The sequence below is a fragment of the Coenobita brevimanus genome, chromosome 59, assembly GCF_032717465.1.
Source record: "Coenobita brevimanus isolate Jiangsu-jjx chromosome 59, ASM3271746v2, whole genome shotgun sequence".
NCBI lineage: Eukaryota > Metazoa > Arthropoda > Malacostraca > Decapoda > Coenobitidae > Coenobita > Coenobita brevimanus.
In genome coordinates, this window is record NC_137012.1 from 957,501 (window position 1) to 975,890 (window position 18,390).

The 18,390-nt window shown below is 44.3% G+C and overlaps 1 protein-coding gene across 1 annotated transcript in view; it reads left to right on the forward strand.

The window, feature by feature from the left end:
* LOC145402843 (ribosomal protein S6 kinase alpha-2-like) overlaps positions 1-18,146 on the forward strand; it is a 148,911-nt gene extending 130,765 nt beyond the window's left edge. Inside the window, exons 14-15 of the mRNA XM_080274756.1 lie at positions 15,121-15,281; positions 18,012-18,146. Coding sequence (XP_080130882.1) covers positions 15,121-15,281; positions 18,012-18,117 — 267 coding nt within the window. The 3' untranslated portion in view covers positions 18,118-18,146. The remainder of the gene's footprint in view (positions 1-15,120; positions 15,282-18,011) is intronic.
* Positions 18,147-18,390: the final 244 nt, after the last annotated feature.

Sequence of the window (18,390 nt, forward strand, 5' to 3'; positions counted from 1 at the left end):
TGTGTGTGTGTGTGTGTGTGTGTGTGTGTGTGTGTGTGTGTGTGTGTGTGTGTGTGTGTGTGTGTGCAATAATTCAGGTGAGAGGAGTTTTGAGTGCGTATGCGATATTTTGGCGGTTCATGTGATGTGGCTGAGTGGTAATGTGATAGGTGTTAAGTGTGGTGTGTGGTAGGTAAGTGTGGTAAATGATTAGTGTGGTAGTGTGGTAAATGATTAGTGTGGTAGTGTGGTAAATGATGAGTGTGGTAGTGTGGTAAATGATGAGTGTGGTAGTGTGGTAAATTATAAGTGTGGTAGAGTGGTAAATGATGTGTGGTAGTGTGGTAAGTGATAAGTGTGGTAGTGTGGTGTGGTACTGTGGTAAGTGATAAGTGTGGTACTGTGGTAAATGATAATTGTGGTACTGTGGTAAATGATAAGTGTGGCAGTGTGGTAAATGATAAGTGTGGTTGTGTGGTAAATGATAAGTGTGGTAGTGGTAAATGATAAGTGTGGTAATGATAAGTGTGGCAGTATGGTATATAAATGATAAGTGTGACAGATGATAATTGTGGTAGTGTGGTAAATGATAAGTGTGGTAGTGTGGTAAGTGATAAGTGTGGCAGATGATCATCGTGGTAGTGTGGTAAAGGATAAGTGTGGTAATAAGTGTGGTAGTGTGGTAAAGGATAAGTGTGGTAATAAGTGTGGTAGTGTGGTGGAGGAGGGAGCCACCACACTAGGCATATTTGACCTTTGCACAGTGAACATCTCATGAATCAGGTGTTTAATATTCATCACATCTGACGGGGTTAAAGGGAGTGTAGGGTAGGCACGGGGCTGCTGTGTGGGTAGGGTAGGCTAGGGTAGAGTAGGGTAAGGTAAGGTAAAGTAGGGTAGTGTAGGGTAGGGTAAGGTAGGGTAAGGTAAGGTAAGGTATTGGGTGTGGTAGGGTAAGGTAAAGTAAGGTAGGGTAGGGTAGGATAGGGTAGGGTAGGGAAGAGAAGGGTTTGGTTAGGAGGGAGTGTAGGACTGAACTGAATTATAACTCTATATTAAATGAAAGATTGGATAGGTTAGAAGATTTCTCTCTCTCTCTCTCTCCATCACAAGCTCTCTTTTATTCCCTTCCCCCTTTCTTCTGTGTCCAGTTTTATTCCACCTCTTCTTACTCTCCATTTGTCATCATTTTTATTTTCTTTCCTTCTTTTTCCTTCCCACATTTCTCGACCTCTCCTTTTCTCTTTCTTTTCATTGTTTCCCCTTCTCCACTTTTCCTTCCTTCCCCATTTTGTCTTTGTCCATCCTCTCCACATCTTTTTTATTTTTTTTTGTTTCTGTCTTCCCTCTCTCCTCACCTCGTTTCTCTTCCCTCCCTCCCTTGTGTTGGGAGTTAGAGAGTAAGAAGTGGATTGAACGTGACCGAGGAAGATAGCTAAAGATCAGAGAGAGAGAGAGAGAGAGAGAGAGAGAGAGAGAGTGAGAGAGAGAGAGAGAGAGAGAGAGAGAGAGAGAGAGAGAGAGAGAGAGAGAGAGAGAGAGAGCGCCCGCATTATTTAGCAAAACGTCAAAGTGTGTTTAGCGCTAGGAGCAGGAAATAGCCCCGCCATCCCAGTGACTCGTTTTTAGCCGCCAGTGTCAACAAAGCCGGTATTTTAAGAGTGGGGCGAGCTAGCCGCTGAGCCGGGCTGTATTCCCTTTCCCTCGGGTTAAGCGCAACAGATTACTCAGCTGCCGCGGGAAAATAGGACACAAATACAATACATTCTACCGTTATTGGAGCAGTTCACTATTTTTAATCTTTTTGTGCCACAGACGCCCTCACGTGATGGCACTGAGACAACCAGGGGGTCAGCTGCCTGGCTATACAAACGTATCTCATTTATCTCCTTATCCCACCGAGACGAGGAAGAGGAACTTGAGGTTATAATCCACTGGGTTCACATTCCAATGAGCCTCTACTACTACTATTACTACTACATTTTTAGGCCATTCCCTCCTGCAGCGTTATGCTACACTTCAGTATTGGGTATGGAGACACTGCAGTTTTTAGGACAAGTTAATGTGATAGGAATGTACGATTTCTCTCGAGTTAAGGAAATCGTCTGTGATAGCCTGGGGGGTGGGGAATGTAATCCTTCTGACCTGAATAAAATCGTCTGGAATCATACTCTTTTCACTTTAACTCGGCGTAAAATTGCCATCTCTCCATCTTGCTGTGTCGTAGCCACATTTTAACATTAGATTATGATGCTAGTCACGAAAAAGTGCTAGGGAAGTTTAGAGCCACGGTAGTCTCATTTCACCACCTAAGGTACGGAAAGTCACCTGCAAAAGGACTAAAATATCCGCCTAGTTAAAATGAATGCACTATAGGCGTATACTAACCATCTCCCCATCTTGCTGAACCGTAACGAGAGACTAACATTAGAATATGATGCTAGTCACGAAGAAGTGCTACGGAACGAATGTAGAGCCGTAGTATTGTCATTCCGCAACCGAGTACGGCTGCAAAAGGAGTGAGATTTTATTTATTTATTTAACTTCATTACCACGTCTTCCATTTTATTCCAGCTGTTCTTCATTCATTTTAAAAAAGCGTTTTTTTTTTCTTCGTCCTTTTAAAGCTTGTTTCCCTTAGTTCAGTGGCAGAATATGGCTAATAAGACTTCAGATCCTTTCCACAGCACTTCTTCGTGACTATTACCATATTCTACTGTTCATCTCCTGTTACAAGATCCTTTCCATAGCACTTCTTCGTGACAAGTAGTCTGTTCTAGTCTTCATCTCCTGTTACAGCTCAGCATTCAAGAAGGGGAGGTGGCAGATTCACGCCTATACCTTGTTCACCTTAACCTGGCCCAGATTTTCGCTCTTTCTCAGCCTATTTCATGTAGCTAAGTGACAATGCTACGGCTCTACATCCTTTCCACAGCACTTCTCCGTGACTAGCATCATGATCTTTTTATTTATTATTATTTTTTTAACGCTAGGAAGAAGGAACCAAAGGCCACGAGCCCGCAATAACTGTTCCTTCCAAGAGAAAAACAAAATACAAGACAGAGCCAAATTCAAGACCCGATCATTTTGAAATGCCTGGACACACTGCGTTTGAAAAACTGGAGATCATAGCTAGCAGGAAATACAGATAGAGGGAGACAGTTCCAGAGTTGACCTGGTGTGAATATCTTGTAACAGCTCAGTATTCAAGATGGAGAGCTGGCACTTTTCGGTCAAGTTATAGTAAAATGGATAGACTATTTACAAGACGATTTTATTCAGCTGAGAGTGAGTGAGAGGAGTGTGTTATATTCGTTTCACTTCTCTCTCTATCTGTCTGCTGCCAGACGCCTTAATCCCGTAAGGGGTGGCCACAAACAAATCGCCTCCATGTCGCCCTGTCCCCCGCCATTTCACTGCCCTGCTCCCAGATCACACCTCCCTCTCTCATATACCCTTCCAATCCATCCCTCCGTCTCATCTTTGGCCTCTCCCTCCCTCTACCCCCCCCCACCTCACTCACATCCACTCTTCTCGTCAGTCTTTCACTCTCCATCCTCTTCATATGGCCAAACCACCTCAGTGTGTGTCTCCTAACGCCTCCTACCACATCCACACCACAACGCTCCTTCACTTCCTTATTTGTCGGTCGGTCTCTCACTTTTACTTAGCCCAAAACTGACATCTCTCCATCTTGAATGCAGCGTTGTCACAATAGATTAACGCTCATATATGGTGCTAGTCACGAAGAAGTGCTATGGAAAGGGTGCAGAGCCATAGTATTGTCTGATGCTGCCACTGAGCTACGGAAATAAGCTCCGAAAGGACAAATATCTGGGCCATGTTAAGATAAAAGGACTGTGGTATTATCACCATACATTGGGTGTTATGGTCACCACCCAGCGTGAATTGGTTTCCCTGACTGCGATAAACCATTTGGCTTGCCATTCAATGTAGTGTCACCTGAAGGTAGCACTACATCAAATGTGTGGATAGTGACCTTCCCCCACCTCGCACCTAAGGGGTATAAAGATTACGTATTTCGTGGTAAAGGAAGCTTCGTAATACCTCTTCCACAGCGATTTATGCAGTATAAAATAAACAGAGAGAGAGAGAAAGGGTGGTGGTAATTGCAGTGTTGAGAGAGAGAGAGAGAGAAGTAATAATTGCAGTGTTAGAGAGAGAGTATAAGGGTGGTAATAATTGCAGTGTTAGAGAGAGAGAGAGAGAGAGAAGTAATAATTGCAGTGTTAGAGAGAGAGTATAAGGGTGGTAATAATTGCAGTGTTAGAGAGAGAGAGAGAGAGAGAGAGAGCGGTAATAATTGCAGTGTTAGAGTGAGAGTATAAGGGTGGTAATAATTGCAGTGTTAGAGAGAGAGAGAGTATAAGGGTGGTAATAATTGCAGTGTTAGAGAGAGAGAGAGAGAGAGTATAAGGGTGGTAATAATTGCAGTGTTAGAGAGAGAGAGAGAGAGAGTATAAGGGTGGTAATAATTGCAGTGTTAGAGAGAGAGAGAGAGAGTATAAGGGTGGTAATAATTGCAGTGTTAGAGAGAGAGAGAGTATAAGGGTGGTAATAATTGCAGTGTTAGAGAGAGAGAGAGAGAGAGAGAGAGAGAGAGTATAAGGGTGGTAATAATTGCAGTGTTAGAGAGAGAGAGAGAGAGAGAGAGAGTATAAGGGTGGTAATAATTGCAGTGTTAGAGAGAGAGAGAGAGAGAGAGAGAGAGAGAGTATAAGGGTGGTAATAATTGCAGTGTTAGAGAGAGAGAGAGAGAGAGAGAGAGTATAAGGGTGGTAATAATTGCAGTGTTAGAGAGAGAGAGAGAGAGAGAGAGAGAGAGAGAGAGAGAGTATAAGGGTGGTAATAATTGCAGTTAGAGAGAGAGAGAGAGAGAGAGAGAGAGAGGTAATAATTGCAGTGTTAGAGAGAGAGTATAAGGGTGTTAATAATTGCAGTGTTAGAGAGAGAGAGAGAGAGTATAAGGGTGGTAATAATTGCAGTGTTAGAGAGAGAGAGAGAGTATAAGGGTGGTAATAATTGCAGTGTTAGAGAAAGAGAGAGAGTATAAGGGTGGTAATAATTGCAGTGTTAGAGAGAGAGAGAGAGAGAGAGAGTATAAGGGTGGTAATAATTGCAGTGTTAGAGAGAGAGAGAGAGAGAGAGAGAGTATAAGGGTGGTAATAACTGCAGTGTTAGAGAGAGAGAGAGAGAGAGAGTATAAGGGTGGTAATAATTGCAGTGTTAGAGAGAGAGAGAGAGAGTAAGGGTGGTAATAATTGCAGTGTTAGAGAGAGAGAGAGAGAGAGAGTAAGGGTGGTAATAATTGCAGTGTTAGAGAGAGAGAGAGAGAGAGAGAGTATAAGGGTGGTAATAATTGCAGTGTTAGAGAGAGAGAGAGAGGGTGGTAATAATTGCAGTGTGTGTGAGAGAGAGAGAGAGGGTGGTAATAATTGCAGTGTTAGAGAGAGAGAGAGAGAGAGAGGGTGGTAATAATTGCAGTGTTAGAGAGAGAGAGAGAGAGAGGGTGGTAATAATTGCAGTGTTAGAGAGAGAGAGAGGGTGGTAATAATTGCAGTGTTAGAGAGAGAGAGAGAGAGAGAGAGAGAGAGAGAGAGAGAGAGAGAGAGAGAAAGGGGGGGGGTAATAATTGCAGTGTTAGAGAGAGAGAGAGAGAGAGAGAGAGAGAAAGGGGGAGGGTAATAATTGCAGTGTTAAAACATTTCCTTCCCTGAGATGAGTTTTTTCCGGTTATCTCATTTTCTCACTTTGGTCATTTCCCCTTGTGTGGGGGTAATATCCGGGATTGTTGTGTGTGTGTGTATGTGTGTCACTCTCACATTCATTCTCTCTCTCTCTCTCTCTCACCACCCATATATAACCTCTCTCTCTCACCATCCATATATAACCTCTCTCTCTCTCTCTCTCTTACACACACACACACACACACACACACACCACCCATATATACCCCTCCCTCTCTCTCTCTCTCTCTCTCTCTCTCTCTCTCTCTCTCTCGTTTATCAGTTTATATCCTTTCTTTTCTCTCTCTCTCCCTCTCTGCATCTCCGGTCTGACTCAGTGTAAGGTCAGAGGTCAGGAGAGAGGTCAAAGAGAGAAGAGAGAGGGGTGACGAGGAAAGAGAGGAGGGAGGGGTAGGGGAGGAAGGAAGAGGGGAGGATAGAGGGAGAGGAGAGGTAAGGAGTGGAGGGAAGAGGTGGAAAGGAGAAGGAGAGGTGGGAAGTGAAAGGAAGAGGGGTGGGGAAGAAGGAGGGGGGAGGAGAGATGAGACGAGAGGAAGGGAAGGAAGCGGAGGAAGGGTTGGGGAGGAGAGATGAGGGGAGGGGAAAGGAAGGAAGGAGAAGAAGGGTTGGGGAGGAGAGAGAGGTAAGGAGAAGATGGATGGGGAGGAAAGGGAGGAGGGGAGAGGAGGGGTAGGGGAACAGGGAGGGGAGGGGGAGGATGAAGGAGAAAGGAAGAAAGGGAGAGAGAGAGTGAGGAGGGTTAGGGCAGGTAGGAGAGGATAGAGAAGGAATGGGAGGGAGGGAGGAGGGGAGAGGAGAGGGAATGGATGTAGACGGAAATAGAGGAGGGAAGGGAAGGAAAGGTACGGGAAGGGAAGGGAAGGTGAGAGGGAGGAGGGGAGAGGAGAGGGAATGGATGTGGATGGATATAGAGGAGGGAAGGGATGAGAAGGGAAAGGAAGGGAAGGTGAGAGGGAGAAGGGGAGAGGAGAGGAAGGGGATCTGGATGTACATAAGGAAGCGAAGGGAAGGGAAAGGAAGAAGGAAGGAAAGGGATGGAAGGGAAAGGAAAGAAAAGAAAAGGAAGGGAAGGGAAGGAAATCGGATGGAATGGGAATGAAGGGAAGGGAAGGAAAGGAAAGAAAATGGACGGAAAGGGAAGGGAAGGGAAAGGAAGGGAGGGGAAGGGAATCAGATGGGAAGGGAAGGGAAGGGAATCAGGTGGGAAGGGAAGGGAATCAGGTGGGAAGGGAAGACAAGAGAAGGAAAAGAAAAGAGAGAAAACGAAAGAAAATGGAAGGCAGGGGAAGGGATGAGAGTGACAAGAAAGGAGATGAAAGGAGAAGGGACAGAAAACGAGAATCAGGAAGAAAATGGAAGAGGGGAAGAGTGACGAAAATAATACTCATAAAAGCAGAAGTGGAAGGAACGTATGTGGGCGGGAGATGATATTCACAAAACCTCTAATATTCCACTCGGCTGAAGAAAATCGTCTGGAGGTAGTTGGGAAAAGTAGCTGAGGAAAATAGGAAAGAGAGGGAGCGAAGATGGGAGAAAAAGAAAGGAGGTGAGTCACAAGGGAAAGGCATGATGACAGGAAAGAAAAATGGGAGGAGGAGGAGGAGAGAAGAGGAGGAGGAAGAAGAGGAGGAGTAAGAGGAGGAGGAGAGAAGAGGAGGTGCAATAAGAGTGAAGCAGAGGAGAAGAAAAAGAGGAAAGAAGAGGAGAGGAATGAAGAAATTGATAAGAGGAGAGGAGAGAAAGGAATGATGGGGCGTGATGTAGCAGGAGAGGAGAGATGGAGAAGGAAAATGAGGGAGAGGAGAAGAGAGAGAGAAAAAAGAGAAGGTGGAGTAAATAGATGAGCAGATGATAGAAGAGAGGAGAAGAGGAGAGGAGAGTAGTGGAGAGGAGAGGTGGAAGGTGTAAAGAAGTAGAGGAGAGGAGAGGAAGTTGTGGAAGAGAGGAGAATCGATGGAGAAGAAAAGGAGGGGAGAGAGAGAGAGAGAGAGAGGAGATTTGGGAGCGAAGAGGAGAAAAGAGAAAAGGAGGAGAGAAAAGACTATAAACAAAGTGTAAGGGGACGGCTGAGAGAGAGAGAGAGAGAGAGAGAGAGAATGTAATTATAGACAAGCACTACATTCTCTCTCTCTCTCTCTCACACACACACACACACACACACACACACACACACACACACACACACACACACACACACACAAAGACCGCAGAAAAAAACAATACGGGTAAAGAACAGCAAAAAATATATAAATAAAAAATAAAGGAAACATTTAATGAGCTAACTGGACGAGAGAGAGAGAGAGAGAGAGAGAGAGAGAGAGAGAGAGAGAGATAAGCCCTTGAAATTGGAAAACGACCAAGCATGGGTGTGATGATTAATAATAATAATAATAATAATAATAATGATGATGATGATGATGATGATGATGATAATAATAATAATAATAATGACATGATGATGATGATGATAATAATAATAATCTATCTATCTGTAGCCCGACGCCCTAATCCCGCAAAGGGTGGCCGCAGACAAAACGCCTCCAAGTCGCTGTCACCCACCATTTGACTACCCTTCCCCCAACTCACCCCCCTCCCTCCCTCATATACCTCTCAACTCCATCCCTCCACCTCATTCTCGGTCTACCCCTCCCTTTCCCTCCCTCCACCTCACCTACTGTACATACACCCTCTTAGTCTTTCATTCTCCATTCTCTCCACATGTCCAAACCACCTCAATGTTTCTCCTAATCTTCTCAACCACATCCACATCCACCCCACAACGTTCCTTCACTTCTTCATTCGTCAACCTGTCCCTCCATGTCACTCCACATGCTCCTCTCAAGTAACTCATTTCCACTGCTCTCACTCTTGACTTGTTCCCCTCTTGCAAGGTCCACGCCTCGCTTCCATACGTCAGGGTAGGGATCACAATACTATTATGCAGTGACTTCTTAACTTCCATACTCACCTCTATTTCTCATCACTGCTTTCAGTGAACCAACAACCTTCCTTCCCTGCTGTACCCTTTCACGCACTTCATCCCCCAAAGTTCCATCCTTACTCATCACACTACCCAAGTACTTGAATGCACTCACATTCTCCATATCCTCACCATCCAACCTCACTGTACATTCTGTGACTTCATTCCTCGCAAACACTATAACTTTACTTTTGTTTACATTAACTTTCAGCTTCCTCCTCCTGCACACTGTCCCAAATTTATTCACCAAACCTTGCAACTCCCATTCATCTTCACTCAACAGTATTGTATCATCAGCAGACAGCAACACCGGAATCTTCCAAATCTCACCCTCATTCATAACAGCCACCCCACATCCAATGCCCTACCTTGCACCTCCTTTACAACCCCATCCATATATATATTATACAGCCATGGAGACATCACACAACCCTGTTTCAGTCCCACATTGAGATCAAAGAACTCACTCAGCTCACCATCCACTCGCACCGTAGCCCTAGCTCCTTCACACATACTCTTCACAGCATTCAACAATTTCCCATCCACTCCATATATTCGTAATACCTTCCACATACCTTGCCCATCTATTCTGTCATAAGCTTTCTCCAAGTCCATAAAGGCAGCATACACTTTCTTTCCCTTCTCTAGATACTTCTCCACTAAACATCTTAGAACAAATATCTGATCTACACACCTTTTTCCCTTCCTAAATCCCCCTTGTTCTTCTCCAACTAGCTCCTCTGTCATATGCCTAACCCTATCAATGAATATTCTACCATATATTTAACAGTCACACTAAGAAGGCAAATACCCCTATGGTTACCACATACTTCTCTCTCCCCTTTTCCTTTGTATGAAGGAACAATTATACCTGATTTCCAGTTCTCTGGAACCCTTCCCTCTTCCCAAGCCAATCTACACAACTTCCATATCCACTCCACAACAATCTCACCCCCATACCTAAGCATTTCACCACACAGTCCATCAATTCCTGGGGCCTTTCCCAACTTGATCTTCTTCATTGCTTCCACTACTTCCGCCCTACTGATCTATTCCTCCCTCCTCTCATCTCTTCTTCTCCCAGCCATTCCCCAACCACTTATACTCGCACTGCTCTCACTCTCTACATTCAACAAATCCAGAAAGTGCTCCTTCCATCTCCTCAATTTCTCTCTCGTCTCCACCAGCAATCTATTATTCCTATCTTTCACTCCCCTACTATTTCCCCTTTCACACTGCCTTACTTTCTTTACCTCCTTCCAAAACAATTTCTTACTCTCCCTCCATTTCACACTCAGATTCCTCCCAACTCTTCATCCACTTTCTTCTTACTCTCCTTCACCAGTCTCTTCACCTTCCTTCTCCTGCTCACATATACCTCTCTCTTCTCTCTCTCATCTTCTCCCCTACCTCTACTCGCTAACCATTCACTATATGCCTTCTTTTGTTCCACAGCTCGTTTCACATCATTCCACCATGCTGTCCCTTGCATCTCCTCCTCACTCCACAAACCGCCTCACACGCTGCGCCTCTCTCTTCCGTAAATATCTTACATACGTCTTCCACCCCTTCCATCTGCTCTAGCTCATACCTTCCCAATCTTTCTTCCACTATGCTCTTATACTCTGTCATTTTCTCACTATCTTGCAAATTCTCCACTCTTCTCACCGGAGCTGTTTCCTCCTGTCTTCCCCTTCGTCTCCTCAACCATTTTCTTTGCAGCTTTATCTTGGCCATCACTAAGTGATGGTCCGAGACTCCATTCCCCCACCCTCTCCACACTCTTGCATCCAACACCTGTCTTCTCATTCGCTCATCCACACACACGTAGTCTATCATTGCCTTTCGTTCAACAAGTTCACCATCCATCCTCCTCATTACTCTCCATGTATACCGGTGGATCATCTTATGCCGAAAGTAGGTGTTGGCTATTGCCAACCCCTTACCAGCACAGATGTCCACCAAAGCACTTCCATTCCCATCTACTTCAGCTGGCACACCCCACTGACCAACCACTCCATCCACTCGTACATTCCCAACTTTGCCATTCATGTCTCCAATCAAAAGCACTCTCTTGCTCCTCTCAAATTTGTCCATACATGCTTAATAATAATAATTTTTAATAGTACTAACAGAAGTAGTAGTAGTAGTAGTAGTAATAAATTAATTATAGTTAGAAAATGGGATTAATTATACAGTAGTTACAATTAGATGGATTAAATCTACGGGAATAAATCCTTCCTTAATCCTCTAATTTGGGACACTAAACTAATTCTAGGAAATGGCACTAGTCACGAAGAAGTGCTGTGGATGTAGAGTCGTAGCATTGCCCTTCTCCGTCACTGAGCTACGTGAAACTGAATAAGGACGAAATCCTGGACCAAGTTATTATTATTATTATTATTACTACTACTACTACTACTACTACCGTACTATTATTATTATCGTATTATTATTATTATTATTATTATTATTTTATTATTATTATTACCGTATTATTATTATTATTATTATTATTATTATTACCACACTTTTATTATTATTATTATTATTATTATTATTATTATTACCGTACTTGTTACTATTATTATTATTATTATTTTCTTGCCACCTCGTGACTATTTTATTCAGGTTAGGATTTATATTTTTTTATTTTGGTTATATATACGTATAATCAACTTCTTAACTATACTCGTTTGTCTATCTATCTATCTGTCGTCAGACGCCTTAATCCCATACGGGGTGGCCACAAACAAATCGCCTACTCGTTTCTCTGAGCGTAAATCTATTGTCCATCCATCTTAAATGCTGAGTTATACCAATAGCTTAACGCCTGAAGGTGGTGCTAGTCACGAAGAAGCGCCGTAGTATTGTCCCATTCCGCCACTAAGCTGCAGGAAATAAACTGAAAAAGGACGAAGTTTTTTGACAGTTTAAAGTGAACGTATTATAGAGAAAAAGTAGTGTGTGTGTGTGTGTGTGTGTGTGTGTGTGTGTGTGTGTGTGTGTGTGAGTTGAATATTCCATTAATTATATACCGTACCGTAGTACCGTACTCACATCCTCTTACACATCCACACCAGCCACACCTACACCAGCCACACCCACACCAGCCACACACACACCATCCACACTCACACCATCCACACCCACACCATCCACACCTACACCAGCCACACCTACACCAGCCACACCCACACCAGTCTTACGTCACACCAGCCACACTTACATCTGTCCTACGTCACACCAGCCACACCTACACCAGCCACACCCACACCAGCCACACCCACACCAGTCACACCCACACCAGTCACACCCACACCAGCCACACCTACACCAGCCACACCTACACCAGCCACACCTACACCAGCCACACCTACACCAGCCACACCTACACCAGCCACACCTACACCAGCCACACCTACACCAGCCACACCTACACCAGACAGCCACACCTACACCAGCCACACCTACACCAGCCACACCTACACCAGCCACACCCACACCAGCCACACCCACACCAGCCACACCTACACCAGTCACACCCACACCAGTCACACCCACACCAGCCACACCCACACCAGTCACACCTACACCAGTCACACCTACACCAGTCACACCCACACCAGCCACACCCACACCAGCCACACCCACACCAGTCACACCCACACCAGCCACACCTACACCAGTCACACCCACACCAGCTTTCAGTGGCTTGTAAAGGAAGCTCCCTAACACCTCTTCCTTAGCGATTTAACTTCAGGATACGTCTGGAGAATATTTGTACGATAATTATGCAGAGTATTTGAACGATTTAAGTAACACAGAAGAGAACAGCAAGGTGTAATAAGGAAAAAAATCGCTTAGGAACAGGTGTTAGGGAGCTTTCTTAAAACGACGCGAACACGGGCCAATGACTCCCATCACTACAAAATATCTCCCCTATACTGTGTGTGTGGGGGGGGGAGAGCAAAAATAAACAGTAGATTAGAATTTCGCGAATAAAAAACAGAATTTCGCGAATAAACAATTGATTTTAATTTCGCGAATAAAGAATAGATTAGAATTTCGCGAATAAACAACAAATTAGAATTTCGCGAATAAAGAATGGAATTTCGCGTATAATAAACAACAGATTAGAATCTTGCGAATAAAGAATAGAATTTCGCGAAAATAAAATTTTGCGAATGCACAACAGATTAGAATTTCGCAAATTAACAATAAATTTGAATTTCAATAATAAAGATTTGATTACATTTTCCCAACAGAATTTCGTGGTTTGGGCATGTGGAGAGGATGGAGAGTGAGAGACTAACGAGGAGTGTATGAGTGAGGTGAAGGGGGAGAGAGGGAGGGGGAGGCCAAGGATGAAATGGAGGGATGGAGTGGAGAGGTATATGAGGGGCGTGTGAAATGGGAGCAGGGCAGTGAAATGGCGGGGGACAGGGCGACGTGGAGGCGATTTGTTTGTGGTCCCCCCATATGGGATTAAAGCGTCTGGCAATAGATAGAGAGAATTTCGTGAATAAACAGATCAGAATTTCGTGTAGTTAATGCTCTCGGGCTCCTGGGGTTCACTGTCAGCTGAATAAAATCGTCTGGCATAAACTGTAATAGAAAACGAGTTGTCCTGACCGTGAAAGGGGATTTTTTTTTTTTTTTTAATCTTTGTGACTAGATTAGGTATGCAACAAGTGTGTGTGTGTGTGTGTGTGTGTGTGTGTGTGTGTGTGTGTGTGTGTGTGTGTGTGTGTGTGTGTTAGCCAAGTAATTTCATTTTTTCTAAACAAGCTTTTTTTTTTTTTTTTTCCTCAGGTATAGTCGCTTTGCTTTCATGTGACGGAACTGGTCCATTTCCATACTAAGAACATTCGCATCAAATTTGATGACACAGAGTTATAAAGTGCAGTGAATCGCCTCGCTTACTATACTCCATTCACTTTAATTCTGCTTAAAGTTGCCATCCCTCCATCTTGACTGCTGAGTTGTAGCAACAGATTAACATGAATACTAAGCTAGTCACGAAAAGGTGCTACAGAAATGTCGTACAGTCACAGTGTTCTCTTTTGCGACTAAGCTACGTGAAATAAGCAGCAAAATGGTGAAAATTTGGGCCAAGTTAAAGTGAATGGACTGTAGTTCGATCGACTCCCCAAGTGATGTTTGTCAGGTTGGAACAAACACACTATAGCTGGATATACTGGTCAGGTGTTCTCCTCAGTTACCTATATATCCTGATATCTGATTGAGCCTGTGTAGGTTTATATCCAAGGTGTGGTTGGAGTTTACTGCTCACATAATGCCACCCAGGGATGAGTGAGGCTGGTCAGTCTCATCTTAATGTCAGGACCAACTTGCCTAGTCCCAGGTTTCTATGCTCCTCAGGGGGCTTCATAAGATTGGATGATGGATGGATGTAACACCTCTATTATTATGCAGTGTTTGGGTATGTCCACTTGGCTTTTTGTCTGCAAGGGCAGCCTCAGCCTGCACTTCACCAGGTTCACAGTGAGATGAGCCCGGGGTTGCAACTGCTGCTGTACAACTTCTATTTTCTGCTTGAATTTGGTTTAGAAATGACATCTGTCCATCTCAAATGCTGTTTTGTAGTAGTTTTACATTATGATATGCTAGTCACAAAAGAGCGCTGTGGATGGGATGTATAGCCAGAGTATTTTCTTTTTCTGCCATTGAACTACATTAGCATATATAAATTGCAAAAGAACAAACATCAAGGCCAAGTCAGGGTGACAAAATTATATTACTATGCTTGAGAGAAACAGTGGGCACTGTAAATGCATAAAACTACCATCATGATTAGCATTCTGGCCTGCAATAAAGAGTTCCATCCTTTGCACCAGCTTAAGATGAAAGACATTATGCAGTCCAGTCATTAATTTCACTGGCTTTGATGTAAAAAGCAGTGAAATGTCAACCCTGCTTTAATCCTTTTATATTGTAGAGTTTCTTGGTGTGAACAGAACAGTTTGGTTTTGACCTCTGCAGTGGTACGTTTCTCCAGGATTAATAAAACTAAGATTAGCCTTAGTAAAATACAAAGTTCTCAGGTCGCAATGAAAGGGTTGATGATCCTTGTAAAACTGATATGCATTAATCTAAACCTTGTTCTGTTTCATTGTCCTGGACCTTGAGACTCCGATGCTGTGATTGATAATTCTCGTCCATAGGCAGTTATCAGAAACTTTGTTCTTGTTTTCCCGTACAGGACGTGGTGACTCAGTGCTGCACCTCAACTTGAATGAGTGACTGGCAGCAGTTCTGACTTTGCTCTTATTTCCACATGCAGAACCTGGTGACCCAAGTACTGTGATTCATGATCCCCCTGCAGTCAATATGCTTAAATTAAAACGTTGCTGTTGTTTGCCTGTACAGGACCTGGTGACTCAAATGCTGCACCTAGACCCAAACCAGCGACTGACAGCAGCGCAGGTAGCCAACCACCCGTGGCTCCTTCACAGAGAGTCGCTTCCCAACTTGCGACTGCTGCTTCAGGATGCATCATTGGTCAAGGGTGCCATCACAGCAACTTACAGGTGCAGTCCTGAGAGCAAGAGTAGTTGTAGTAGTAGCAGTAATGGTGGTGGTGCCAGTGCTGGCACCACTACCTAGCAGTAGTACTTGTGGCAGGTGATACTTGTTGTTCAGTACTTGCAGAAGTGGTGTTCATGCAGCTCAATTGTGAGGTTTGAGCAGTTGAACTTAAACACACTCACACACACACACACACACACACACACACACACACACACACACACACACACACACCGCTACAAGATGGATACCAAGCTTAAGGGATCTAAGCTACGAAGAAAGACTAAATAAACTGAATCTACCAACACTACGGGAGAGAAGGAAAAGAGGTGACATGATAATGCTATATAAATGCATATCAGGGAAGGAGAAAATAGACACAAATGATTACTTAACCTATGGGGAAGCATCAGCAAGAGGACACTGCAAAAAAACTGCATAAGAGAGGTGATAAAGACGTGAGGAATTCAGTTTCCCAAACAGAGCAATTGATCAGTGGAATGCACTACCGAATGAAATAGTGTGTGCCAAAACAATTCACAAATTTAAGGATATGTATGATAAATATGGTTTAACCCTTTAACCGCAGGCATTGTTTTGACCCGACTGCCCCCCCCTCCCCACGGGGGTTCCAGCCAAAATGTAAACAAACTTTAAGCCTTTATAACTCTGCACAGAATAAATCTAGAGCGAAAAATAAGGTACCTTTAGAAAGTACTAACCTTCGCCTTTGCAATGATGTAGGTTTCATGATTTCGTTGACTATCACTGGATGGGCAGTGCCGTTAGAAGTGAGCGATCTAAAATCACTATTTTTTGTCTCACACACCATTACCAAATGCCAACCTCATTCTGATAATAATACTATAAACATATATGAACACTGCACATACGATAAACACCCACTCTGTGTTCACTGAGGCAGGTAAAAGGCACTGTAATTGCCCGCACTTCACTGCCACATCAGCTCTGTTGTCACTCACAAAGCTGGACAGATACTGATGCGTGTTTGGTCAGGGGTGGGGTGGGGGGCCTGGGGGGTGGAAGGAGGGAGGTGGGGGTTGGCTGGAGTGAAAGAACTTAATAGCTACTCTCCCTTGAAACAATTGGCGAGCAGAAAAAACGCGCGGTATTCAAAATATTCACAAACATTCCAGAATGACACCCGCGGTTTGGTCCAATTTTTACAATGTCATTCTGGAATGACACCCGCGGTTAAGGGGTTAAAGCACGGGACAGTAAGAGCTTGACTCATTCCTGTAAAGATGCAATTAGGTATGAACAATTAGGTAAGAGCACACACACACACACACACACACACACACACACACACACACACAAACTTAAATCTGTCCTCCTGCTACAGAAGACGACAGCTGCTTTACGCACTAAGGTATGGGATGGGAGGCAAATATAGTAGTGGGCTTGTGCAATGAATGGATTTGGTGTGCTAGTGAGGGTGCGCAGTCCTTACCACCACGTGACTTGGCCCTCCCCAGTCTGTGATAGTGGCATGAAGATTCATGACAGCCATCTACTAAGCAGGGTTGCAGGAGTCTGCCGGGAGCTCTGTCTGTCAAGCCCCACCTGTGGGACTCGATTAATGGATTTTTTGTTCAGGGGTTACTACTGTACCCTTGACCCAACCAAGGGCAGTCCACAAGGCAATGGACCTGGGAACACTACGTCTGATCCCTCACTAATGGCCTCTCCAGCATCAGTAACCCTGTCCTCCTGCTGAGTCCGGGGGGTATATCCTGCACTGGTACGACCCACCAGATTTACAGGGCACGCAAACCCCCCACCACGACAAGGTGGTTCCCGTGGAGGGACGGACACACACACACACACACACACACACACACACACACACACACGCATACAATTGTATTCGGTTGTTAATGTATTTTAGGATTAGCTGTTACCAAACAATACAATACAAGAGTCGCATATAGCACTTAATATTTTTTTAAATGTGTAATTACCATTAAACCCTCAGTACAACAAACTATGGAGAACAGTAGGTTGTTAATCCCAAAAGTTTGTCAACCCATACCGTGCCAGCAACATAGATCTATGGCCCCTTCAAAAACACCAGTGATGTAGAGCAACGTCCTGCAGCACTGAGAAGTCATTGCAAGCAACCTAATTAAAATGGAAGGTAATAACGTATCTCGCTCACTTCAAAAATTTCTCTGCTATGCTTACAACACTGATTTAGGAGTACGGGAGGCGAGTGAGTCTTTACAGGCTCACAGACGCTCTGCTGTGTCAGTAACCTTGAAGATTTCAGAGGTCGAGTGGCACCAACCTGACCCGATTTCAACCTACTTTCTGGCTTTGGTGATTACTTTTATTAGTGCCAGGGATCTTACATTGATGTATGAAGCCCATTTAGCCAGAAAAAAAAAATCAAAATTGGTTCACAAGCTCACAGCTGCTTGGTTCTCAAGCTCACAGCTGCTTGGTTCTCTCAGTAACCTTGAAGATATCAGAGGTAGAGTGGCACCAACCTGACTCGACTCAACCAACTGTCTGGCTTTAGTGATTACCTTTACTAGTGTCAGGGATCTTATATTGATGAATTAAGCTCATTTAGCCAGAAAAAAATAAATAAATAATCAGCTGGCAAAGAGGGGTAACAGTTTATTTTTTTGCCCAGCACGGTATGGGTTAAATTCAACGTTCGGTAGTAAGTGTGAGTTAACCATGACATTTTGTTTGCCCTGCAGAGCCATCAATGACTCCCCAAGAGCTCCCAACCTGGGCCCTGTGGCAGCATCAGCTCTGGCACGCCGCCGAGGGAAATCCCGTCCAAAGTCGTCGACAGAGGTCTGACATCCGGCCCATAGACTTCAGGGTGTTCGGACACAGAGTCACGAAGGGGCCATAGACTTGAACCAGTATTCGGAATTTGATGGAGGTTCAGAGAGTTCAGAGTTTGGTGATTTGCATCTCCCAACCACCTCAGCATTTGGGAGACAACCCCCCAAGCAGTCACAGCCATCAAAACCTCCACAGCCCTCACAGAGCATGAGCTTTAGCAGAGCTCCACAGCCAGTAGAGCTACAAAGTGTTCCAAGGCGCCCGCAGCCCTCAGAGTTTGCACGA